The sequence below is a fragment of the Aulonocara sp. 'chitande type north' Nkhata Bay genome, linkage group LG11 (genome assembly GCF_057382095.1).
Source record: "Aulonocara sp. 'chitande type north' Nkhata Bay isolate Kocher_YH1m ecotype deep benthic linkage group LG11, A_spYH_male_GT1.1, whole genome shotgun sequence".
In the NCBI taxonomy this organism is placed as follows: Eukaryota; Metazoa; Chordata; class Actinopteri; order Cichliformes; family Cichlidae; genus Aulonocara; species Aulonocara sp. 'chitande type north' Nkhata Bay.
In genome coordinates, this window is record NC_141354.1 from 18,230,901 (window position 1) to 18,258,541 (window position 27,641).

At 38.9% G+C, this 27,641-nt stretch overlaps 2 protein-coding genes across 7 annotated transcripts in view; both read left to right on the forward strand.

The window, feature by feature from the left end:
* The first annotated feature begins 2,487 nt into the window (after positions 1 to 2,487).
* Positions 2,488 to 27,641, forward strand: part of LOC147318765 (focal adhesion kinase 1-like) — an 80,229-nt gene continuing 55,075 nt past the window's right edge. For 2 of the 5 annotated variants that reach the window (XM_086310859.1, XM_086310861.1), the window contains exon 1: positions 18,666 to 18,895. Coding sequence is in view for 2 of the 5 variants with exons in the window: in XM_086310863.1 (XP_086166989.1) it covers positions 20,555 to 20,591 (37 nt within the window). In the remaining 3 variants the exon portion in view is untranslated. Of the gene's footprint in view, positions 2,572 to 18,665; positions 18,896 to 20,481; positions 20,592 to 27,641 lie in introns of those variants that run through there. The other 3 variants (XM_086310863.1, XM_086310854.1, XM_086310860.1) reach the window with 2 other exon arrangements.
* On the forward strand, positions 6,615 to 16,040 carry LOC147318766 (protein NDRG1-like). Of its 2 annotated transcripts, none has more exons than XM_086310852.1 (12): positions 6,615 to 6,841; positions 12,396 to 12,501; positions 12,812 to 12,932; positions 13,064 to 13,126; positions 13,210 to 13,270; positions 13,479 to 13,565; positions 13,735 to 13,791; positions 13,981 to 14,147; positions 14,328 to 14,427; positions 14,564 to 14,599; positions 14,678 to 14,729; positions 15,039 to 16,040. In XM_086310852.1, the coding sequence occupies exons 2-12, from the start codon at positions 12,438 to 12,440 to the stop codon at positions 15,263 to 15,265; spliced, it is 1,035 nt and encodes a 344-aa protein (XP_086166978.1). In that variant the 5' UTR covers positions 6,615 to 6,841; positions 12,396 to 12,437; the 3' UTR covers positions 15,266 to 16,040. The 2 variants fall into 2 exon arrangements, with proteins under 2 accessions (XP_086166978.1, XP_086166977.1); XM_086310851.1 differs by lacking the exon at positions 6,615 to 6,841 and adding an exon at positions 9,402 to 12,075.

Below are 27,641 nucleotides of genomic sequence, written 5' to 3' on the forward strand. Positions count from 1 at the left end.
TGTTGCAAACATCTATTTGTACATTCCAAAGACCCTACAATAATAGAGAGACAACCCCAACAATCAACTGACCACTTGGCAACAGTGGAAAGGAAAAACTCCCTTTTAACACGAACTCTGGCAAAACCAAACCAATTTATTTTGCAGTTTTTACCCCAAAACCTAGTATGACTCTACAGATAAGAGACACTCTGTAAAGTTTTGAAATGCAACAAGGCTCCTTGTTTCCAGCCCAGAGTGGAATTAGAGAACCTGTTTCCTCCAGTCACACCTCAGGTTATAAAAACATTGACCCAGCAACACTGGTACTATCAAATATGTTTTTAATATTCTCAAATGCAGCTGAAACAGAAAGGCACAAAATCCTTCATTCGTTTTAGTCAAAGTAAAAGTAGATGACTTCTTTAGATAATGAAGTTTGTTGAAGATATAGCAGAGGAGATATGAGAAAATACAAAGTGCAAGAGGTTAAATCAGAGGTGTGCAGCTGTGTAAGTAGCCTTGTACTATACAGACAGCATAGTTGGACTGGCCATCGGGCATACCGGGCATTTGCCCGGTGGGCCGATGGTGATTTTTAGCATATATAAACAATAAAAGGCGGTGGATTGGCCAATTGGTCATGATCGACTCTGGGCTGGACCAATTAGCCGATGAGGTCGAACTTTAAAGTTCTGTATTTAGGTGTAAAGGAATGCAATTTGTCCCGAACTTCAGCAAAAAAAAGACACAAAGCTGGAGTTATTCTGTGTCTTTGCGCTGCATAGCTTCCTCTTCTTCTCTCAATCTCTCCCCCTCCCTCTCCTGTTGCTACTTCAATCATGAAACTGATCAATGATCAGCTGATCGGCTTTGCTGTCCTAAGTCCCGTCTCGTTTGTTTATCGCCCACTTTGCGCCAGAAAGACGAAACCAGCGGATGTCACGCTAAACAACAGCAGCACGTTTAAGCTTGATCAGCTGTTGTTAGAATTTATTTAATATTACTTTCTAGTATCAGCTGATGTTTGCTGGAGCCACAGCCGTAAAGGTGCTGGTCAACACACAGTCAACATACAGTTTCCCTCTCACCAGATATCCAAACCGATATCTGGTGAGAGGGAAACATGAAGATGAAACCAGGAGATGTCCTTACTGAATCATCAGAGCTGAACAGGTGATAGAGAAACAGGTTTACCTTTTAGTTGACATGAATGAGTTGAAGGGAAGTTATGAACTGTTTCTGAGAGACAAATAACACCAGGATCCTTTTCTACGTGGCTGACAGCTGGTAACTGTGCAGGGGCGGATAGGAAAGTTTTACCAGGGGACAGGTAGTGCACTAACAGGGAAAGGGGGGCACAAAGAAATACTTTTCTTTCTTATTCTCATTTAAAATCTCTAGGTTTTAATAAATACAACCGAATCCAAAGTGGTTATCTGATGTAAAATGTATAAAAATTCATTATTGCATATAGTAGAGATGGCACGATACCACTTTTTTATGTCCGATACCGATATCATAAATTTGGATATTGGAGGATACCGATATGAATCCGATATAGTGTGTTTTTTAATCAATAAAACAGTTTTTTAAATATCTTGCTGCATTTTGTATAAGTTCATACTCAAGCTTAAATAAACAACAACACTAAAGCTATTCTGTTATACCTGTATGTAAAAAATATACTGCACCCAAAATATTTCATAGTTCAGCAATACTGATCAATCTAATAAACTTAAACCTACTCCATCCTTCCTATTCTGGTATTTTAAAGAGTAAGCAACCTAACTAATAGGGTTGCAAACTCCCAGAAAAAAAAAATAGGGAACCACCCTCCACCTCATGATGCTTAATTGACGTAATCAACTTTAATTTGATGCAGCGTGAAAAAAAATGCACAGAAATAAATTCTTTTTCAAGAATAATTAAATAGATTCAACATCTTTCTTCTACAGAATTGCAGACTGCACAGATGGTATCTTCCCAAAGGAAAAAGTACTTTAGCTTACTAGGGTATATTAGACTTAACAGTTACTATATACAGTAATGGACTTCTATATATTTTGCATAAGATTAAAACTTTGGGTGTAAGATTCAGATAATTATTTAATAAAAGCTAGACATTTTAAATGAGAATAAGAAAGAAAAGTATGTCTTTGTGCCCCCTTTTCCCTGTTCATGCCTTATCGGCCCCCCTGGCTAAACTTTGCTAGATCCGCCCCTGCACAGTTACCAGCCGTCAGCTGCATAGAAAAGGATCCTGGTCTAGAAAGTAATATTAAATAAATTCTAACAACAGCTTATCAAGCTTAAACTTGCTGCTGTTGTTTAGCCGCTGGTTTCCTCTTTCTGGTGCAAAGTGGGCCAAAAATAAAGAAGAGAGACGGACTGGGGACAGAAAAGCCGATCAGCTGATCATTAAGCAGTTTCACGATTGAAGTAGCAGCAGGAGAGGGAGGGAGAGAGAGGCAGTCGCTCCATATAGTAGTTGTTAAGATTAACGTGGGAATGCTTTACAAACATTCAGAGATGAACTTACACACTTGCTTTACTTCTCTCTGGGATCACTTCCTGGGCGATGAAATGCTGGTTTGGTAGGGAGGCTACAAATACACACAGCCCTCTATCACGTGAGTACACTGCTCCGACGTGCTACGGTTATGAACCGAGTTACGCCATGTCGCAAGTTTTGTGAGGTGCTTTTTTGATATTTAATGGATCGGATTACATTTTTTATTTCTCTCCGATATCCGAACCAGTAATTGACGTCAGTATCGGACTGATACCGATACGTAATATCAGATCGGTCCATCTCTAGTATATAGTAAATATTAAGTCTAATATATACAGTAGTAAGCTATAGTACTTTTTCCTTTGGGAAGGTACCATGTGTGCAGTCTGCAATTCTGTTGAAGAAAGATGTTGAATCTATTTAATTACTGTAGAAAAATAATTGGTTTCTGTGCATTTGTTTTACCCTGGCAATAAATTAAAGTCGATTATGTCGATTAGGCGAAATAGGTGGTTCCCTATTTTTTTGCTGGGAGTTGGCAACCCTGCTAGTTAGGTATATGTAATTATTGATTAGGTTGTTTGATATTTCCAGTAAGTACTGTTTAAAATACCAGAATAGGGAGGATGGTGTAGGTTTAAGTTTATTAGGTTGATACATATATACCAACAAGACAGTGTACATCAATGTCACAACAGCATTTGTTTTCATTCAAAGGCTTTATGGCTTTTCCTATAATACCTGGTGGGCCGTTCTCTAGTCAAAATGCGCGGTTGATTTTTTTGTCCCAGTCCAGTCCTGACAGACAGTGTTTAAGTCTCAGTGTATACAGCAAAATTAACTTAGTAACAGATTCAGTGATTCATTATTCAGCATCAAATATGACAAAATACTCAAAATGCTTTTTTGTTTATGCGGATTTTGTTATAAATGCAAAGAAATCATGCAGCATAATGCGATCCGGCAAATCTTTGCCCAAATCTTCAATGCACAGAAAACAATATTCCAGATCATACTTAGTAAATTACGATAACGCCTTTGTCCGCCACATTTTATATCTTTTTCTCTTTTACCCTGTTTAATGTAAAATAATGAGCATTGAGTACATCTGGACACATCTTTATGAAGCTTTTTGGAGTAAATATTTTGGTTTTTGTAAATATTTTTTGTTACTTTTTTGTGAGCCTTATGATCCACACATTTCTTTCAAAATCAAGTGCAAATTATCATCACAGTCGTCAGTTCCATACAAAATAACTCTAAAATCATTTGTGAAATTTAGAAAGTCAATGAACCATGTATAGCATCGCTTGATCCAGTCCCTCTCCACTGAAACATATTTTAATTCAGTTCATTTGTGATAACAGTAAAATGTGCCTGTGAGATGACACTTCTAATTGTTTCTCAGACCCACATAGTCCTGCTTTCAAGGCTTCCTCTGTCAGATCACCCTGTGGAAATTCAGCTCTGCAGGGACCATCTGTTTTAATCCTACAAACCTGAGTGTGCTGGCATGGACATTGATGTAGTGGTTTCTGGAAATGTGAGCTGACACTCAGTAGGTCAGTCCTGACAGTCTTGTGCTTTATGAGGAGCCCAAAGGACACTGTGAGCAGTGGTCATGGCCGCTCTCCCGGTTTCATTAAAGCACTGACCTGCTAAGACTTCAGTGCTAATTCCTTTCCCAAAGATACAAGGAAATAACAAGGAAGTATTCAAGGCTTGCTTTAATAATAGAAGCACTGCTGATGGTCATGATCGAGGTAATTATAAATAAGTGTGCATCCATCCATTTTCTTAACCTCCTATCAAATTCAGGGTCATTGGGAAGGTGGAGCCCACCCCTGCTGTCATAGGGCAAGAGGGTACACCATGCACAGGCTGGAGATAATTTATTATTTTGCTCATATCCAACTTTTAATATCTCATAAGTGTGTGTGTGTGTGTGTGTGTGTGTGTGTGTGTGTGTGTGTGTGTGTGTTCCTGTCTAGCTATCTTTGTGAGGACCAAAATCTGCATTCTACTATACTTGTGAGAACCAACAGTCAACGGTCCTCACAAGTTTGAAGGCCTTTTTGAGGCTCAAAATGTGTGTGTGTGTGTGTGTGTGTGTGTGTGTGTGTGTGTGTGTGTGTGTGTGTGTGTGCATACATCGAAGGTGTCTGTAGACACTAGTGCAAGTGAGTTATATATGTTAGCTGAGGGAACTGATGGGGGCTTTGTTAAAAATGTTAACCTAGTTACAATTTTAATATGAATTCTAGCTGTTATGGTGGTAGTTGCTGGAAGGTTTGCTTGAGTTAAAAGAAAAACAGTTTTGTGGTGATCACAGTGGTGACTGTGCCTAAATAAGAAGTGTTGTTGTTGTTGTTGTTGCTTTTCTTAGTTATTCCTCACAAGCTTGAGTAAATGCTCCACTACATCTTTCCTGGTAAGCCATTCTTGGAATTCCGCAATGACTTGTTTCCATTTAAATCTCGTGTGGCCTCCACATAGGAGCTCTAATCTGGCTCAGGCGCTTCTGGTTTCACCCTGTTGTATTTGTTGTTGTTGTGTCTGGTGAAATAAATGAATAAATAAAAAAACGGGGGAGGGGGGGCAAGCTATAAAATTATTTTATGAAAAACTTACTACCACTAATGTGACATCTGTTATTGCACCACAATACCACCGTGTTCGTGCAGTATATTTACAGCTGTTAAATCCATACATCAGCCCATGCGAAGCTGCAAATTACTAAGAGTTTAATCTTTCATAAACACACTTTTGCACTATTTGACTGTCCCATTAAGTCTAGTTCTTAATCCTTCTTTTATAATCAATGCCTGAACTGGGAGTGCAGGCAAGCTTACACTGATTTACCATCTTCATATACACAATTACAAAGTGGGTCCCCTGCTCTGGAGCTGTTTGTAAATCTGTCTCTCAGGCACACCACTCATGCCGCCACTGTGTGAAATCGTATGCAATTCCGTTGGCAGCTAAAAAAAAGCAACTGGATATGAAAAGGAAGTGTACTTTTATCCATTAGTTGTAGCTCTTAAACTGTAATCAGTCTCCATATTTCACACATAACAAGTGTGTGTTAATGACTTTGAAATAGCGCAAAGCCACACCATGCCAGACTTTATATTTTAATAAACTCATGATACAGCCTACTTATATTACTTTATAAGTATAGAATTTATTACACACATTAGTATATACACACTGCAAAACTGATATTTCTATTTAAATCGCTTTCACAAAAGAATTTCCTAAATATGGGTTAAATAAATGATTTCTTATTCGTATTACGCTGGATCCATCTTTCAGAGGATTCCTGCTTGTTTTAAAAGTTTGGTCATGGAAATCCTACCACATATACTCTTACAACTGGTCTATATATGCATGGAAAGGGTAATGTGTGGTTTTGCACGTAAACATCAACGCACCGAGTGCTCCCTCACAATCACGTCAAACAAGAAAAACACACATGCGCACACGCAGTTGAGCGTGTGGCAAGCGGCAGCAGCTGCTGTGTATAATTAGAGTGTTTTGAAAGCTGAGAGTCGGACAGCAAGACTTTCACCTGCAGACTTAACGGTTACCGTGACAACCAATTATCAGCAATAGGACGTTAATGTGCTTATTTAGCGTCTCTGCGTGTGACACTGGTGCCCTGAGGCGAAGCAGTGAAGATGGAAGTGTGGGGATACTTATGACTGAACAGCTACTTCACCGTATGCCGAGATTTCTCTCCTTTCATAAACTCGGTTTCCATCTCCCGTCTGTGTTTTAGCAGACACGCCCACGGGTGATTATCAAAGCGAATAAAAATTCAAATTTCTTCCCCAAACGTTTAAAATACATTTAAAGGCAGTTAGTGTGTAGAAGTCACACAGACGAACTAAGAGCATCGACACAAACTAATAACAGGGTATTGAGAATGGGGTGTTAGAGGTTTATCAGGTGAAAAATAAAGAAAGGTGAAGCTGGCCTTCTTCTTTATAATGCCGTTTGACGACTCAGCATCCAGAAGATTGTAATGGCACTCCATCTAGTGGACTCTGCAGGGAAATGATGATTGTAGGGCTGATCTAGGCTGTATCCCAATTCAGGATCTGCAGCCTTAAAGTACGCATTTCAAGGCCGATTACATCACAGCGGCGCGCCGAAGGCTGTCCCAATTCAAAGGCTGCTCGAAATGCGGCCCTGAAATGCGTCCTTCATATCCCTGAATTTTAAGGCTGTGGCAGTGTAGACTTCGGCCCAACATATCCCAGAATGCATAGCGCGGCGGTGGGTGTGGATAATTTTGCCGAAAAACAAACGGCGGATGGGGGGCTCCCGAAGAGTAAACTTTAAGTAAGTACTGAATATTATGTCACTTATTTATGTGCAAATGTTTAATAACGAAGAACATTAAAACATTACTGTTGCCACATGTCGGCAAAGTTATGTGACGTTTGTACTAACTTGGTTTTAAAGCCTTTACTTTAAAATATACGCCGTTCAATAGCTGAGCTTAATCACTGGTGTCAAGCCAGCCTCCAATTCGAGACTTGCAGTCAAGCCAGCCTCCAGTTTGTTTTACGTTCCCTGTGTATTCAAAGTATTACGGGAATGGATGTGGAAACCGGATTTCAAAATAAAAGCCAACTTCGAGTGAATTAACAGATATGTTAAGAACATAATAACATATAATTTAGGCTTTTTTTTTTTACAAACTCTAATGTTAGATCTATATGACACAGCCTTGTACCCTAATTGTGCCCTGTCACTATCAAGGCCATCTTATTTTGGATTTCAAAGTAAAAGCCCTGTGAATCTTCATTTTTGAACTACTCTTTCAATGACTTAATAATGCTCTTAAAAGCAAAAGTCGTATTTCCAAATACTATTTGAACTTTATATCAACACTTTCCAACCACAGTCTTTTTACAGTGATACCATATCAATATCAAGTCAGTCTGATTTTGCCTTTCATAGTAATGGCCCTTTGAAATTGTCCATAATTGACTTAATCTTCTAACGATTCAAAATGCTCAAAAATGAAAAATTCCTGTTTCCACAGGGTAATTCCACCTTAGATCAACAGTATACAGCCCCACAGTGATACCATATCAATATCAAGTCATTCTGATTATGCCTTCCAAAATAAAAGCCTTTTTAAATTGTCCATAATTGACCTAACTTTCAGTGATTTCAAAATGTTTTAAAATGGAAATTTCCTGTTTCCACAGGGTAATTCCACTCCAGATCAACAGTATACAACCTCACGATGTTACCATATCAATATCAAGACATTCTGATATTGCTTTAAAAAATAAAAGCATTTTCAAACTGCCCATATCTGAGTTGCTCCTGGAACAATTTCAAAATGCTCTAAAATGGCAAATTCCTGTTTCCACAGGGTAATTCCACTTTAGATCAACAGTATACAGCCCCACAGTGATACCATATCAATATCAAGTCATTCTGATTATGCCTTCCAAAATAAATGCCCTTTCAAATTGAGCATATATACGACCTACTTTTTTAACGATTTCAAAATGTTCTTAAAAAGAATTTTGCTGTTTCCACAGGATAATTTCACTTTAGTTCAACAGTATACAACCTCACGATGTTACCATATCAATATCAAGTCATTCTGATTTTGCTTTCAAAAATAAAAGCATTTTCAAACTGCCCATATCTGACTTGATCCTGGAACAATTTCAAAATGCTCTAAAAAGGAAAAATTCCTGTTTCCACAGGGTAATTCCACCTTAGATCAACAGTATACAGCCCCACAGTGATACCATATTAATATCATTTCAAAGGGCCATTACTATGAAAGGCAAAATCAGACTGACTTGATATTGATATGGTATCACTGTAAAAAGACTGTGGTTGGAAAGTGTTGATATAAAGTTCAAATAGTATTTGGAAATACGACTTTTGCTTTTAAGAGCATTATTAAGTCATTGAAAGAGTAGTTCAAAAATGAAGATTCACAGGGCTTTTACTTTGAAATCCAAAATAAGATGGCCTTGATAGTGACAGGGCACAATTAGGGTACAAGGCTGTGTCATATAGATCTAACATTAGAGTTTGTAAAAAAAAAAAAGCCTAAATTATATGTTATTATGTTCTTAACATATCTGTTAATTCACTCGAAGTTGGCTTTTATTTTGAAATCCGGTTTCCACATCCATTCCCGTAATACTTTGAATACACAGGGAATGTAAAACAAACTGGAGGCTGGCTTGACTGCAAGTCTCGAATTGGAGGCTGGCTTGACACAAAGCTCATGTAGAAACAAACAAACAAATGAACAAAAGATTTTCTCCTTCATTTCTGTCAAACAAAGCTGTATGACACGTTTCTAGCTGTTAGTATCATGGTTGCTAGTCAACCTGGGCAGCGCAACGGAGGCTAGACTGTCCCATTTCATAAGCCTCGCACCACCGGCCTTAGCGGTCTTTGAGTACGCGGCCCTTGAGGATCGTTGAGGCTGCGTACTTTAAGGCTGCAGACCCTGAATTGGGATACAGCCCTAGTGCACTTTTCCCCCCTTTTTCCATTAAAAGTGAATGAAAACAAGTTTCATATGACATATACAAAAATAAGAAACAACAATATCTACAACTACTTTATGTTTTCCACAGTTGGCTTAAAAACACAAATTGTATTTTTGTCCCCACAAATTGTATTTTTGTCTAAAGTTAAAACACTGATCTATAATGTTTTAAAACTGCGTAACTAATTCAACAAATACCTTTTAAAAGAATCACAAGTCAGCAAAAACATTTCATTTTAATTAATAATCTAATGTATTTGGCAGCAGCAAAAGCGTTATTTGTAAAACACTGAACAGACATTGTAAATAGCTAGAAATATTTAATTATATTTTATTTAAATATTTTTTTGTTTATACATATTCTTTTGAATCGCAAGTAGCAATAACAGCACCGGTGGCTACAGTCACATACAGCCATTCGCCTGCTCACTCAGTCAGCTGGACATTGTGCCATTATCTGAGATGTACCCCAGCTCCTACCCTGCATGTTTCTCCTGATTGCCCGAAAACTTTGAATAACGTCGTGAAATCTGACAGTATTTATAACACGGAATAAAGATTATGATGATCTGATTTGCAGGATACACTGCAAACTGTGTAAAATCTGCTTTATCTTTTGATTTTGAAGTTGCATATCTAACAAAGAAAAGTGAACTACTGTACATCTAATAAGAAATGTAGTTTACATTTTTCAGTAGTTTCACCCAGCTATGTTCATTTACTTCTTCAACCCACTTTTGAATAGTTAACTGCTAAAACAATTTCATGTTATTGTTGTTCCTATACAGTCACTTACTCTGTTTTGATAAGCACTAGTATCTGTGCCAGTGGCAACTTGAGAAATAGGCTAGCAGGGCAGAGCTTAGCCAGGGTTCACATTTTGATATTTTGACTTCACAGTGACGTGAAGCTGGGTAAGACCCATCTGCTGCCTTCTACTCTTCACTCACCACTAAATGGATTAAATCTCCTGTGCACACAGCTCTCATCTGGCTCTGTGTGTATGGTTAAAGCAGTGGTGGTAATATCTCCTAAAGAAGGCAGTCATGATACAGTCTGTTCTACTTCCGTTCAACCAGCTGTTACTGTCTGGGAAGTATCCCAGGTACCTATGTCGTTCCTCTGTCGTTCTCTAATTGCATATTTGAGTTTTATCAACTTTGCAAATGTGATGCACTTTGTCATGGTTTGTAAAGTCAAGATGAAAGAATTCGTCTTTAGCCAGAAATGATTTTCTAAAGCTAATCCAGAAACTTCTGACTTTTTGCCATCATGAGAAAATTCACATTTTCAGTTCATTATAATATAATAAAGGTTTTTTTTCCTTGAAAGAAAAGAAGTAGTATATAATACAATATTATTTGTTATCTGGACCATATAGTAGTATGAAAGTCAAGATTGATGTGTACCAGTAAAATACATCATGTACAGTACTGTTAAAACCAGCTGTAAGCCAAGATATGATACTGCATTTTCTCAACGAACTGCTCAGATTGTTAGAAAATACGCTGCAGCACAAATATCTGATATCTGATGCATAGCATCAAAAACGTTTTTAATGATAGAGTTTGTCTTAATCATTAGGTAGCCAGAAAACACCCAAACACTCAAAACACCCAAACAGAAAAAAGGATAGCATATTTAAAGTATTGATTATTAATCTACATCTTCAGAAACACACGGTTCATAGTACATGCAGCATTGATATGTAAATATTTTCTTTTAAGAATAATAATATTTGCTGAAACAGACCTGAAAAGATGGCATTGCTTCACTTGAAGACTTATTTTTAAGCAGATTTTAAATTTGCTGCTGTTTTTGTAAAACCAGAAATTTGATATGTAAAATTGGAGGCACATATTCACGGAATTTAGAATTTCACATTTGTCTTCTCTGTTTTTCTCGAAGGATCACATCTGATTTTATCCTCATGTTTGGTTTAGACTTTTGCCCAACAAGCAAAAGATCCCTGGTTCAATCCCAGGAACATGTGGAGCTTCTCCTCTGGTGATTCTTTGTGAATATAGGAGAGGTTGAAAGTATCTCTCATAAAGTGCTTTAAAGTTCCACTGAGATTAAATTAAAAGGCACTGTTCTCAGATGAACTCTTGCAGCGGCTTTAGGCTATCGAAATATTTCAAGCTTAGCACGGATTGCTTTGGTAAAAGATGTTTGTTGGATGTTTTTGTCGAGAGGACTGAAATTATAGGCCACTGGAGATCATTTTAGCTGCAGGTCTCTGCAAGTTCTACATGACATGCTGAGTTCAGAGCAGCTATCGGCGTTAAATCATAACACTCTGCATTAACAGAAGGGTCAAGCTTAGCGACGGAGAGCAGACTGCTTTGCTGTGAGAAACAGATGGCTCACTGAGATTAAACAGCTGACCTGCTTAGCTCACGTCTGAAGGTGCTGTGATTCCAGTGATGCTCACAGCATTTTTTCTTTGTTATGAATTTATTTCAGTCTATCAAGCTCCCTATGGGTCAGATTTAAGAGTTGTTTTATTACATTTCACTTACAATTGTACAAAAAGTAAATCACATATTCAAAGTTTTAAAAAGTGGTGTACTAAAATCCCAGAAAAAAATCAATTAAAATTGAAAATCATAGGATCAACTTGCTTGCATGCAATATTTCTGATTGCAATGCAATGACACTTAAAGATAAGATAAGTTTTGATTTTGCAGGGCAACTGTTGGGGATAATTCCTTGTACAAATCCTGTGCTGGTTCTGTGGAAGCACAGCAGCCTGAGGTCAGATTAAAAAAGGAAGGTCCACTCGGTCGCGTGTGAACCAGGTTGCGATCAGGGCTTAAAAACAGATCAGAGTCAGAGGATATAAAAACCAGCTCAAACACACAGTGTGTCACAAAGAGCTCCAACTCTCACATGGTATCTGACTACAGAAATATCCAGATATACTAACAAGGAAAAAGAAAAAAATTATAAAGAGTTTAAGGGACGTTCCTCTGCAACAGCAGCCATGGTTCTGGAGGAGAATGACTGTGACTCTGTCTTCAACCCCCAAATCACTGTGAGTATCATAGAGAAATTTCAACTTCTTGAGACCCTGTTTGCTTTTCTGCAAATTATACCTCATTCTGCTCAACATAGATCTGCTGCATCCCATGCATGCCAAAACAAGAGCTCGGGTTTTAGGAGGCTAGGGGTAAATCTGTTGCGATTGCAGTGCAAATTTAATGACTTTTATATTGATATCATATGCTTTTAGGCTATACTAGTAAAGCACTTTGAGGAGATCCTGGCTATATTTAACATGTTTTAATTTGTGGGTAACTTATACAGAATACTAGTTCCAGATTTGGACTCTTCTTTGATGCATCTTTGTTTCAGGAGGAGCATGTAGAGACTCAGTATGGGAATGTCCATTGTATCATGACCGGGACACTAAAGGGAAATCACCCTGCCATCCTGACCTTTCATGATGTTGGACTGAACCGTAAGTAGCAGCTCTCAACCCCAGCAATACAGTTTTTGTGATCTCTATATCCTCTAAATAAATAGAATAGATCTAAATACCAAAGGACAGAAATAAATGAAGGTGGAAATCCCTGGAGCAATGATGTCCAAACATGTTTCCATTTCTAATCTATTTTTGTATCTGGAACACAGCATGTTGGCTTTATCATGTAAGGGCCTGTTTCACACTTTCTAAAGTGTCTACAAATTGTTTACTTGTCTTCTTATTTTTTCTTATATTTAAAATGTTTACTGCTTAACAGTTCCATTTTTGTGTTTTCTTGCCACAGACAAGTCCTGTTTTGAGACTCTGTTCAACCATCAGGACATGTACGAAATCATCAGACATTTTCCTGTTTGTCACGTTGAAGCCCCAGGACAGCATGAGGCAGCCAAAACTCTGCCTGCTGGGTTAGTAGATGGTCTTTGTTACCCATTTCTCACACCACATGTGTATTTTAAGAATTAATGATGGGATTGTAAAATTATTTGATATGAGATCCCGTGAATGCTGATGGGAAAACTGACTTTTGACCCCTCAGTCACACCTACCCTACCATGGACCAACTGTCTGAAGCACTGCCTTCTGTCCTCAAACACTTTGGGTAAGACAGACCTGACACTCCTTACTTGGATTCACCTCTGATTTAAATCTGGACCAGTTAATCTTTGGCTGTGTGTTTTGCAGGTTGCGTAGTGTAATTGGTTTGGGAGTGGGAGCGGGAGCATACATCCTGGCTAGATTTGCTGTGAGTCTGAATCTTTTAAAAATAAATAAAGCATAAAGCCATTTTTGTTGTTGATCTTCTGGGCTTCTCTATGCAGATCTTTGCTCTTCGAGTCAAGTTACAAAGATACAGTTAGACATGTCTTGAATCGGAGATGTTGGGAATACTTCAAATTCTTTTGTGGCTGATGTAGACTAACAGAGTCAGATCTTTTCATCTGTGCATGCAGCTGAATCACCCTGATTTGGTGGATGGATTGGTTCTGATCAATATCAACCCCAGTGCTGAAGGCTTAATGGATACGTTTGCAACCAAGGTAGACAATATGTAGTCAGATACAACCTAAATTTGATTCATTTTTACACCGGCTGCAATGAAACATTTTTTCATTGTTCCCTTTTTCAATTGTTCTTAAACAGCCCTAATGTCAATGCATTAAAGATTACTAAATGAAGGTCGCTTCACCTGGTGAAACTGTGTTACAGCTCACTGGATGGACCCAGACTCTACCAGACACTGTCATCGCACACTTGTTTGGAAAGGCAAGTTGTCAAGCCTTTTCTACAGTGTTCAATTTTAGTTAGCCTCAGAAGAAAAACTGAAATGCTCATCATAAGATGAAGTAATACATAATATATATTAAATATATTTATTTAAATTAAAATATGAAGATGACTTAAGATATATACACAGCAACTGCTAAATACAGAACATCTGTCTCCGACTTATAGGATGAAATCCTGACCAATCACGACCTCATCGCCACATACCGCCACCGCATCACAACAACAATGAACCAGGCCAATGTCAGTCAGTTCTTCCGCTCCTACAACCACCGCAACGCTCTTGAGGTGGAAAGACCCGTTCCTGGAGGAAACATCAACGTCAGGACTCTCAAGTTAGTAAAACCATTTGTCTTCATACAGAATCTTTTACTTATTTAATGACCCTTCTACAAAATCACCTCTTTTAATTCTGTCGTTTGCCCATCACAGGCTTGCATCTTTGCAACAGGCCAAGTCAATCCCAACCATATGTTTAGTCTCTCTGACTGTTTCATCTTCCTGTTGGTGTGTAGGTGCTCCACTCTGCTCATTGTAGGCGATAATTCTCCAGCTGTGGAAGCTGTGGTGGACTGCAACTCTAAGCTCAACCCCACCAAAACCACACTGCTTAAGGTAACTGGAGAACTGGTTGACTCAAAAATAAACACACGTGCAATATCTGATGTATTTTATTTAAAACTGTGGTGCTGATAAGTTCATAACCTTAGAGTGAATTATGCATATTTCTTTCTCATTCGTCCTCCTCTAGATGTCGGACTGTGGAGGGCTTCCTCAAGTGGATCAGGTGTGAAAACACATTTTACTGGCTGCTTTGAGAATAATGCAAATTCTCTCCTAATAGTTATGATCTTTCTCTCCACAGCCAGCCAAAGTGATTGAAGCCTTCAAATATTTCATCCAGGGCATGGGATATTGTAAGTGATAATGAACCGCCAACCATTAATGATGACAGCATCTAATTCAATATCTCAATTTCCTGTTCGTGATGGTCTTTATTTCATTAAGTCACTAATTTACTAGCTGGATTTTATATAGGTCAAGGCAATGTTCTGAAATAGCAATGAGCAAAAAATTAATTCATATAACTTTCCTGAAATCTCACTTTATTAACAAGAACCACCTCTGAATGTGTGTGTGTGTGTGTGGGGGGGGGGGATGAGACTACTGCTCACTGAAAGGCTCAAACAGTATAATAAAAGGACTCTGCTCTTCTTCCTCTACAGTGTCCAGTGCCAGCATGACCAGACTTCGCTCACGGACAACGTCCAGTTCAAGTCTTATGTCCTTGGATGGCCCACGAAGCCGAGCACATACCAACGAGCTGCAACGTAGCCAAATAAGTTCACACAGCAACGACGAGAAGCGTGTGCGCTCTCACACCGATGTTTCCATGGATAGTATTTCCAGTGTGAACCAGAGTGTCTCAAAGACCACCGAAGTGGCATGCTAGAGCACAGGCACTTCTAAGCCTCATGCACTTTTACCTCATCATAACTACCCAGGTGTATCTCACAGTCTTCTTAACTTTCCCATCTCTGGCCATCATCTTCCAATTATGCCCTTTCATTTGCACTATCTCTGCCTGAAAGGCCACAGGATATGCTTCCGTGTGACTTTCTCCATCCCCCCATTCGTTCTCAAATTTCCACTCTGTATGTTCTTAAACCTTCACTACTCTACTCTTTTCCTAGTCACTCATACTTCATTTTCATTTCCTAAGCCTCTTTCTCTGTATACTGCACTGAACTATTATTACATGTCTTTTTGTCCTTCAATTTCTCTTTCTTTACCTTCATCCATTTCACTCTGTCTCTATTCATGTCTCTGACTGACCTTTTACCACAATTTCTGCTGCAGGAGTCCTTGGTTTGGATAAGAGTTCCTTATTTACTGATATTTATTATCAAATACAATGCATGAGAGGTTCATACAATCTGAATGTATTCACTAAAACTTGAAGTGTATTCACTATAGAGATAATAAAGATGTAGAAATATGGATTAACTGGTGCAACAGTTGCATGTTTAGTACCAGGAATGTATGTTGATTATATGCAGGTATGACAGCAGTGTATTATTAACTATTGGAAAATACCATGAATATTCACTGTAGTTCACAAAATGCTTACGCTTTAGTGAGAAGTTTTACATTAAGTTCAAAATTTAAAGCACTTTATATTTGTTCAGCACTTTATATTTATAATATTAAAGCACAATTTAAACATTTTTGTGGTGTCAGTGAATAATTATTTCTCTAAGCACACTATAAAATATTACATTGAAATCCCTAAATACAAAAACAGAAATAAGTACAGCCAGATACCAACAATCAATACAATTACTGATAAAATATTGCACTCTGTCGACCATTTATGTAAAGAATCACTGTTCACAGCATCAGTTGCATTTCAGGGTAACTGTTACTATAATTCTATTTACTGCTCTTTGACTACTACTAAAAAAAATGCAGCTTGAAATCTGATTAATCATGGTGGTTGAATCTGAACGTCACAAGTTTGTGCCTGCAAAAAGCTGAGAGTGTGGAAACAGAAAGAAGTGAGCCTAGTGACTTTTGTGATAACACAACTGAATCACAAACATCCAGTCTGAGCTCGAGTTACACGGCGAGTTTTGACAAGTACTTTGACAAGGTTTATTTTGTACTTTTTAAATCCCTCACCAAGAATCTGATAATACTGTCTATGTGCAATTCTAGGTACCTAAACTGCTCTATTTAAGTACAAAAAAACACTGGGGGGGATTTTAAATTGCATGTGTTACAAAAAAGAATGCCTTTGATGCCAAATGTGTCTTTTCTGTGATTCAGCTTGTTGCCTAAATAACAAGATATTTATAAGGTTGTAATAAATCCTAAAAACTCATGATATTTTATATGGCGCTTCTTCAAATGTACCACTAGATGGAAGCCTGTACCTCCTCTTTTACTCTGATATCATCTGCAGTCAGGCACCACTCAGGTTTATGCAGCCACACGCAATCCTAACAGACTGTCTAAAAGAGCTGCACTGAAATCAGTCACATAGAGTCATCCTTCATCACATACTTGGGTTTTAACATTACTCTTCAATCTCAGTGTTATAGCTGGGTTTTTGTTTTCTTTGTTTTGTTTTGTTGTTTTGTTTTTGTTGGGGGGGGGGGGGGGGTATTTTTTATTGTTTACACAAGAAATTATGTGCCAAGGAAAAATAGCAGAGCTAAAGTGAATAAGAGGGGAAGCTGGAAAGAATTGGACACAGTTTTAAATGTGATTCTTTTTAAATAACCCTTTTAAATCTGGTAACAAATTGTAATGAAATGTATTTCTATTCAAACAACTGCCAGTCATTATTTTACAAGCCAAATAGTTTATACAATATAAATGCATTTATTTGGCCACTGCAGCAGGGTTTTTTTTTTCTGAAACCAGTCAATTAAACTGTGATTTGACTTTCTACCAGTCAATAACACAGCAGAAATGTATGTGTTATACAAAGCCTTAACCTTCTTACAATTCCTTTTAGATTAAGCACAATGTTTTTGTCCCAGTAGATGCCACGGTGTGTGATGTGCATACGTGGGCTGCGCTGCCACGTAATCACGGCATTGTGAGTTAATCCAACTGTCACCGTCTCTTGCATCATAATTTGCATCACACGTGTGCGTGGATAAAAATAATCTCTGTATTCAGAATGTGTCTGCATGAATGTGTGTTTGCATGGGCATAAGCTGGCTGCATGCATGAATGTAGTAGATGTGTAGGTGGGACTGTATGTGTGAGGAGGGGGGAGCTGTGTGAGTAGATGGATTGTTTTGGGCTTTGGCTGCGAGACAGTGGCGATACACAGTTAGAGGAAAACAAAGCAGCCAGCATCAAAGTCAATAATTGTGTGTGTGTGTGTGTGGGGGGGATCTTTATTTCAAGACCTCTTTTGTTTGCCTTACATCATAAAGCAATGATGAATAATGTATGACATAAATCTCTTAAGATTTAATTTAAACATGAGCTCTAGCACAGCTGTAGGTTCGCTGTGTCCTTTATTTTACTGTTCCTCTGTGTAGTGTGTTCCACTATGAAAATACAGAAAACTTAAAGCTTCCATCAGCACTGACATACATTTGTGAAACTCACTGTACATCTTTTTATTCAGTGAAGAAGCAAAGACGCATGGTTACAGACAAACGGTGTTGCAGTTTGATAGTGGCAATGACAGCTTTACTTCATCCTGCTCTGACAGTCCCTCCCGACACACACACAGACACATGCACCTCTTAAATCTTAAAATCAAATAAAGGTGTACTTCAATGTGTGCACATACTTTAGCCAGATTTAGCGAGGACTCAGTGTTTGATTTCTAATGTTTATGTATAATTTAGAGCCTGTCAGCAACCATATATACAGTAATTTCATGAAGTGCTATTGTTTGGATGCCCTATTAACTAGAACCAACTGCAAGAAAGAATCAAAACCTCAGAACATAATGTGTTTTCTCCTTAATATGGCAAAAATATGGGCTCAAAATAGATTTCCCTTCACGGCACTACAGAACGTCCTTTTTAACTGGTCATCAATACGTAAAACAATAAAATACCACCATAGTATGTTAAATGTGTGGATTTTTAAGACCCCAAGATTAGTGTACAATATAAGGCGGTTTTACTCTCCTGTGCCATTTTTCTTCATGTGACAAAATAAATAGGGGGATAGTGTAGTTCTCCAAAATCTGGATCTCATATGCAGAAAGATTTGGGGTCCCTTGATGCAGGCGTGGACACGTAGGGCCCCTCTCCTCCTGTCAATGAGCCCTGCCAGCTGCAGCCATGTTGTAAAGGATCAGGCTCCTCCAGCAGCAGCAGCAGCAGAGGCAGCAGCAGTGCTAACAGCTAGCGTCAGTGGACACCGACTACCGGGCACGGCGCTGTTGTGGACAAAAACAGACAGGGGAGAGGGACCTGGAGCACAGAGACATCCATCTAGCCGGTTTCTATTATCAGTGGATGTGCTAATAAAATTCAGAGGCGCTGGCTGGATAAGGTGTCCGGTTACGGAAAGTAGGTGCGGTCGGGCTCCAGGGCTGAAGCGGGTGAGTATTGATCCCTCTTGGGGGCGAACTGAGTGGGAATAGCCCTGGGTTAGCTTAGCTAGCTTAGCATTAAAGGGGGGTAACATACACACACACAGACAATGGGGGTTAACGACAATGCACTTAGGTGTGGGTGTGTTTTTAGGAGCTGGCATGAGGGTTTAGAGTGAATTAGCTGATGTGAATTACAAGTCGTTTTATACACGGCGGAGTAATTTGTATTCCTAACAGACAGACAGTGGTGCAGTGGCCGAAACCACCCCTCTGTGTTTCTCCGGTGGGTGCAAAGGTCCAAACCAGGCAGGATTTCTGTCATGCGGAGTAACAACGCCTTTGCAAAACAGCTATGTTTTGTTGAGCAGTGAGTGGCTCACACTGAGACTTATCTTTTGCAGGCAATGGTTTGGAGACAAAAGGGGGAGACAGCCTTTACTTAAACCTGAATGTCTCAAGTGTTTTGGGGGCTGTTTGCTGCCTTGTCAACCTCAATATTGCACACTGATCACTGAACTAGGGCGATTGAAATGGATTAATATTTGAGCAGATCCTGTGGGGTTTTTTGTGTGTTTTTTTAGGGCCACAAATCATTTGTGAGCGTGCTTGATGGGATTAAACAGAAATCTATGCATAATGGTAAACCTGACAGAATTAAACCTGGTTCACAGCTTAGTGCCCAGCAGCTCTGTGGTTGAAGGTTTGTCAGTTATTTGCTTTTTTTGATTTCAGGGTTTTTTTTTAATCCAAGCTGCCCTGATTTGTCTCCTACAGATGTCTGTTTTCCTGATGCTTTGCCGTCTTGTTTCCTGCCTTTATGTGGCTGTTACCACAGATCACATCCCTGCAAACATCCTCTAGCAGCAAAAACCACTGGGTCAGGAAACCAAAGTGTGTTCGCAGATATTATGATCTGATCATGGACAAAATAACCATGCTTGACATGGAATATACTTCTCTCCTGAAAAAGGGATATGACCACTTTTTTTTTCTTAGTGAATTATCAAGAAATGTCAGTTTCTGGTACAATTTCCCTTCCAGCGGATGCCTTTCTGTGTAGATACTATTAAAGCACTCATTAATGTTTGCTCGAGTGCACATCCCACCAGTGCAGCAGTTGATGTTTTTCACTTCTCTGTTTTTGACTGCATATCAAGCACATTTTTCATTATTCTGAAAAATTGTGCACATGTGATGATCGTGCATGAGTTTTTATTTGTAGAAGTGATGCTTGAAAGGGAAAGGAATGGCTTTGTTTCCGTGTCTGCTGCTTGGTCTCCTCACCTTTTCTCTTGTTACTTCCACTGAGATGAAGATGCATGAATGGGGAAACAACAATTCGGATATTGGATTGATTTTTTTCCCTTATCCCTTTCTTTAGTGATGATGGGTCTCACAAATTCGACAGGCAGAATGGTGGGATATGATGGGAGAGTTAGTTGGGGAAAGAATGAGAATCAAGCATTTAGAAGGAGGAGGCAACAGTTTGGAAATGAAACTCAGCCCCCCAGGTGTGTCAGTCCTAAACATTCAGTGGGCGGGTGTTTTCACTCTCCTATAAGTGACAGCATACAGTACAACTAGGAAGTGCAGAGAGAAAGGAGAGGAACGCACAGACATTCATGATTTAGCGGTGGACCGGGCCTCTGCGTACTGACTGCCAACATGCAGTTCTGGGATTTCCTGGGTTGCACCAATGGAGGTATGTATGTGTGCGGTTATACTGATGGCTTTGTGAATCTTCTTGCCGTTGATTGGATCGGTGTGTGCTCTGTGCGAGGCAGGTAGAGAGGGTCTGGCAGGCAGAAAGCTGGAAAGGAATTTGTTCTGTGCACTGCTGTGCAAGCAGTTGCATGTGAAAAACCTCACAGACAGGTAAAGAGTGGAACACAAACAAACAAGATTAGGGGACTGATAAGGTGTCGGCCCATTGTGTTTTATTTGTTAAACCTGGTTGGTTCCTTCTCATTTTTTTAGATTAAGTGGCAGAGATCTGTTTGTTTGTAGCTTTAAGCCTAAATTAAAAAATCTTTTTCTTATTTTGCTGACTCGACGTAACTTATGAATCATAGCGTGACTGTGCGCTGTCCTGTCTGCACGAAGCGTATTTAAACTTTTCTTGGGAACAACTCTGAAACCCCCTCAGCTTGACGTTCGATTATAACAAAAACTGCTGTGATTATAGTTCCTAAACGTTGCTCTCATAGTTTAGAGGAACTGGCACCTATGTCAATGAAATCCAAAAGCTAAACAGGAGTAGGTTTAACTCTTAGCGAGATGATCACATGTAACCCTGACTTTTCTTTTCTTTTTTAAATCCTAACCAGCTTTTCCTAAGTTAAAACTGTATCTAAGTCTTTATTCATACAGACAGCTTTTTAAGGTGGTTTAAAAAGCATATTGGAGTCCAAGCTTGTAGTCTTCTTTGTTCAGCCACATTTGGTTATACTTGCACCGCAAAGAGTTAAACATCAGATTTCTTGTTTTGTCCAACAACTGCCCACAGTTATCAAATGTCCCTTTTTTCTTGTTCAGAGGACTGTAAGTAGCTGAACAGTTTTTCATATTGCCTTTATAGCTGAAAATCAGATTGTCCCTACGCCTATAGAAAAAAGGGAATTCAGTGTGTTTGTTTCTGCAATATTAGCTTACATATAAAACACAAACACACCCGTAGAATCTATAAAGGATATAAAACTCCAGCTTATGATCTCAGTTAAGTTGTGTTGTCTCATGTCTTGCCTTAAATGTGGTTACTTTATTGTGCTGCATTGAATTCCAGGACACTTCGAGCTCCAACACCCATCCTGTGCCCCAGGCCATGTTTTCTGCTATTGCGCCAATAACTATAACTAAGATACCTGATGGCTTGTGTCATATTTTTCACGCTTACAATCATAAATAAAAAGTAGCTTTTGCTTTAAACGCTTCCTTAGCTGAAGCAGCTATCCATAAACTTTCCAAGTTTGTAAAGTGACAGATTAAACATGAGGTCATAGGATATACAATATGCTTAACTGTAGCCATATAGACGTTTAATTTCTGCTACAAATTTTGGAGGACAGTGTTACAGTTGGTTTGTTGAAGTTGTTGTCATATTTTCAGGTAATACAGAAGGAGGCTGTCTTGAAAGATCAGTGACTGTATGACTGGAAGCGAGCGCTCATGTGTCACCATCAGTCTGCCCTTATTTGCATCCACAGCTCACTGTTTTGCTTAAGTTATTCCATGTCGGTCATCACTGACTGCCTGTGAGACGTTCAAATCAATTTCAGGGCCTCATTCTAACATAATTTTGCTGTTTAGCTTTCATAGTTTTAAAGCCTCTTCTAAGGAAATGTATACGCAGTGCATCTGACTATCGCCTGTATCTGACAGCGCTTTTCTTTAGGTAATTAATAGGTAATTATTTAGATAATTATTTTTCAATTACAGTTTTGCCTTCCTAACATTATACAAACAAGAATAATTATAATGAAGATAAAATTCCTGTTTCTTCTGCGTTCTGTTTTGCAGTCGTACATTTGTTTTGTTGTAAATACAACACATTCCTTTCCTGTACAGCTGTGGCTTTTGCCCCCATCTAAACTCAGACTCACTGTGGCAGGTTTAGATCAATCCACATGAATATTTTAGAAATTCAAGAAGGTCCACTGTGAAGATATTTTCACACACAAAAAAGTTTAACAGTTACGTTATTCCAAAATCCATTACCTATCATATCATTATTAACAAAGTGGTTATGATCATGATTTTTCATTTCTTTCTTTTTTTTGCCATAGTTGGGTAGTTCTCAGTTTGCTGAACAAGTATGGCCTGTTTCAAAGGGTTGCCAGCAGAAAGCCACTTCTCACTAAAAAGAACATGGCAGCACAGCTTCGGTTTGCAAAGTTGCATCTGAGCAAACTGCAAGACTTCTGTAGATGTTTGGCCAGAGTGCACAGCACCATGTTTGGCGAAACAGAAACACACCATTCTAGAGCAAACACTTCATAGCAACTGTCATCAAGATGGTGGAGTCGTGATGATGGCGGCCACAGCACCTGGACAGCTTGCAGTCATTGAGTTGAGCGTGAGCTCCTCTGTATATCAAAGTATTCTGAAGTCAAATGTGAGGTTGCCTGACTGACACCTGAAGCTTGCCTGAAACTGGGTCATGCAAAAGGACAATGATCCCTAACACAACACCAAATCTATAACAATGGCTGAAAAAGAAAAGAATTAAGGTGTTGCAAAGCTTAGAGCTGTAAACAAATGCAAATAAATAAATAAATGCCAATTAACCTCAAATGAACTGAAGTAACATGGTACAAACTACTGATTCATGGGATGTATTTATTTTTTTCACTGTGAAAACTTTCACATGACTCTATGCCATCAGGATGTCTTGCAAACGTGCAGTATTAGACTGAAATGGCAAAGACTAAATGGGAAATCAAACTGAACATTTTAGAAAGAATTACATGACAGTCAGTTAGTATCCATATCTGTGTTCAGTCCAGAATCAGTCCAGACTGCTATGTTATAATATGTTAAAAGTCAAGTCCTTCACCTCACACTGACTTGTATAAAAAGGTGTGAGATGATTAGCAAATATGTATTTATAGAAGAGATTAAAAAAGGTATGCCATTGACATTACAGATTAATGTTTCTGCTTATAAGCTTGTGTAAGAAAATGAAATGAACCTCAAGTGTTTTGAAACTAGGTTTGATATAGTCATCTGTGATCGGTCACCTTGGCTGTGAAGGTTCTTGGCTCATAGGTCTATTTAATGCTAGACAGTATTTATTTTTTATTTTTTTATAGAGTAAATGGATTGGGAGGTATTTTATGTAATACATATATTAGATCAAACGTTTTGGGTAACTAATCCCTTTTTCTCAGTTCCTGAAAGTATTCTAAGATGAGAAGGTTCTGCTAGACCCCGGTGCTGCTGTGGTTTGGTTTAATGTGTTTATAAATGTTAACTTTGGGGCAGTGTACTGCACACTGAGGTAGAGCCATAAAATGGCTTATAAACGAAAGAAACTATAAATCTATTAAATCGGTGGAAAACCTGCAAGAACAGGAGGGAATAAAGTGGGTATCTGAGAGAGCATACTGCACACGTGCCTCGTAAAATCACAGATTTGAATAAAATAAATAATAAAGAAAACAATGTGATCTGAAATTTAATCATTAATTTGTTCAGCCAGAGAGAAGACATGATCCAACTTCACAAGGCGCTGACTGGTTTCAAAAAATAAACCTGTCTCACCAGTCACTTTATTAGGTACACCTGTTCAACTTCTTGTTAATACAAATAACTAATTAGCCAATCAGATAGAAGTAAGTTAGATAAGTAAGTAAGATAGAAGATGACCTGCTGAAGTTCAAATTGAGCCTCAGAATGAGGAAGAAAAGTGATTTTAAGTGACTTTGAACATGGCATGGTTTTTTACACAACACATCAAACGTAGATACAGATTAGCTTCAGCAGCAGATGACCACACCAGCCGAAGTAACCTATGAATTGAGGTTACCGTTGCACAGGTTCTCCAAAATTGGAAAACGGATAATTATAAAAACATTGTCTGATCTGATGAGTCTTGATTTCTGCTGTGATGCATGAATGATCGACCAACAGGCATTGATCCACTGTGTGAGTTGTTTGAAAATATTTTGGTAGCCTTGGAGCAAAAACCACAGCCTACCTGGATATCGCTGCTCACCATGTCCACCTCTTTATGGCCACAGTGTGCCCATCATCTGATGGATACCTCCAGCAGTGTAACACACCATGTCACAATGCTCAGATAATCTTAGACTGGCTTCTTGAACAAGACAGAGTTCTAAAATGTTTCCAAATGGCCTATCTGGAGCATCTTTGCAATGTGGTGGAACGGGACATTCCTATCGTGGATGTGCAGCCAACAGTTGTACGGTTACCATCTGATGATGTCATGCCAATGCGGCCAAAATCTCAGAGGAATGTTTTCAGCGCCTTGTTGGATGCAATGAAGAATTCAGGCAATTCTAAATAAAAAAGTAAAAGGAATCCAACCTACTACTGACAGGATATACCTAATACCTAGTTCTTTAAAGGTCCATTTGAGTTTAAGTTGTAATGTCTTCAGGTTCTTATTTTTGTTTTTCTTCTCTAATGTTATAGCGGTAAAAATGTAATTAAATAAAGTCCTAAGAATTTTTTTGATTCTTCTGCTGAATTGAGTTCGTCTGACTGCACTGGAAAGTGTAGCAGTGAACATATTAGCTGCTTACTTTTGGCTGCTCCCTTATTCACAAGGGGCTGATTAATTTGGCAGCTTTTTCTTCTTATTATTTCTAACACTCGATGACCTTCCTGATGGGGAACAGAGAGATCTATAGAACCAGCTATATATTGCTGATTAGGTGAATACATAAACCACTATACTGAAACTACTCTGGCTTCTGTTGGTCTGTGTATTGTGAGTAGGCTATAAAGGCTACTACACAAGTGTTTCAGGTGAAGAAAACTTAAGCTTTGTATCATCAGCAAATCTTCATTTTTTCTGCTTAACATTAAAAATCCAGATGTGAAAAACTGCTCTGGTGTAAATGAGAACTTCCCTTCCTTGTGGTCTCAATACTGCAATAAACCTTTTTTTTTTATAGCTGCTACGTACAGGGACAACTACCTCATTAAAGCCTTAGCTGCCACTGTGGTGACTGCTCTGATGCTGCACTCAGTTCTGTTCCCTGCTATTCTGTTGTACTGTGTTCTGACAGGCTGATCAGTGCAAAAGGCTGTTGTTGTTTTCATGATGAGAATGGAGTTGTGCAATGCCCTTAGCATGGTGTCAACTGGTGTAGCCTCTGCGATTTACAGCCAGAGGCAATAGCTTTTTCACTCTGAGTGGGAAAGCAAAAGAATAGGGGCCGAGAGCATGAGGGAGCAAATATGACAGAGTAGGAAGGAGAAGCGCTGAAGTGTGTTTATGCAACTGAAAATGTCTTCAGCGGCTCTATTGACAGATGTATCCTCTCTAACAGGCTCTAGTCTGGGGACATTATTTGTGGATTTTAAAAGTTTGATTTGGATTTAAATCATTTCTCATGACAAAGACAAGTCTGTTGAACTACATATGAAGATGTTTTGTGTCTGTGTTGTACTAATGTTGCCATGCATACGGTAAATGTTTAAAATATGTGCAGCTGTATTTATCACATTTTAAAGAGCAGTGGCGGTTTGGGATATTACTCTTTGATGTATATTTTTAAATGTCAAGAAACATTTCGATACATCCTTAATCCTTTGGTGTTCTTTGCTGAATGTACTGCCAGTTCTAGCTTTAAATTGCCGACAATCCTCCATGTTGCATTTATCGGTATTGAATATTACACTCGGTGTGAGGTACAGCGGAGAATAATGCCAGGATTGGAGTTGTGCTGCTTTTTGTAACAGCATGCTACTTGTAGCCAGCGCTTTGGACTCAACTCTGTCAGGAACAAACAGGATTATGTGTTTACAGGAAATTACTGTGTGTAAAGTGGTAGAGCATACTCTGAGCATCAGTGAACCAATGAGAAGTAATAAAAACACACCATAAAATGTAACTTATTGGAATCCACGCACGGTAAGTTATTACACGGTATCCATTCATCCATCCATCCTATTTTCTGCCCTTTAACTGGTGACAAGCGCAGGAGGACATTGAGGTGTTCCCAAGCCAGCCGAGAGTATGTCCTAGAACTGTATGAGAGACTCCTTTTAGTAGGACATGCCGAAAACACCCCATCTGTGATGCCCTTTTCAGATGCCCGATGTGGAAAAGAAGCGGTTCTGCACTGAGCCCCTCCCGAATGATTAAATCCCCTACCTTGTCCTAAAGGGAGAGCACAACGTTATTTCAGCGGAAGCTCATTTTCACCGCCTGTGTCCCTAATCTCATTCTTTCAGTCTCTACCTAGAACTTGTGGCCGTAGGTGAGGTAAGGGAACATAGACCGATAAATCGACAGCTTCACTTTCACACCCAGCTCTGTCTTCACCACGGCAGATTAGTAAAGCATCTGCATCGCTGCCAATCCACACTGATCCATCTATCATTCTCCCACTCCACTCTCCTCTCACTTGTGAAAGAGACCCCAATAAACTTCTCCATTTGGGAGAGCAGCTCTATGACCTGGAAAGGGAACTCCACGCCCTTTCTGGCTGAAAACCGTGGCTCGAGACTTGGAGGTGCTAACTCTCCTTCCCACCATTTCACACTCGACTGCAAACTACCCCAGTGTGAGCCAGAGGTAGATGTCTGATGAAGCCAAAAGATCTACATAATCCACAAAAGGTATTCCTGAGGCCACCAAAGCATTCTGCCACTGTATAGCAGTACAGTACATGCTATACTGCAGTTTTATTTATGTCAGAATTGTGAGTAAGCGCAGTTTACTAAAGATCTTAGCTTTAATACCACAGATTGTATTCAAATGATAGATTAAATAGTAAAGCCAGCACTGAAAAGCCTCAGGAGGTGACTCTAGTGGAAAAACAAGTCAGGCTTTATAGAAGTAGGTGGGAAAAACAACTCTGGCTTCCCTGATGTTTGACCTCAGTAAACACTTTCCTAATTAGTTTATGTTTGCAATTGCTAGGCTCAGGTCTTATTAAATAAAAGATGATGCTTATTTGGTAAATTATGGTGTTTATCAGAGATAAAAAGAATAATCAGGCAGGATATGCTTTAGGGTGAGCCTGCTTTGTATGAGTGTAGTCTTAAATTTCCAGTTTTA

Bases quoted from the DNA above. Each gene is read 5' to 3' on its own strand.
- LOC147318766 (XM_086310851.1), top strand. From the start codon at position 12,025: ATGGTTCTGGAGGAGAATGACTGTGACTCTGTCTTCAACCCCCAAATC. The intron at 13,127-13,209 runs GTAAGACAGACC...TGTGTTTTGCAG, and splicing joins TCTGTCCTCAAACACTTTGG to GTTGCGTAGTGTAATTGGTT. The intron at 13,792-13,980 runs GCAAGTTGTCAA...TCCGACTTATAG, and splicing joins TCGCACACTTGTTTGGAAAG to GATGAAATCCTGACCAATCA.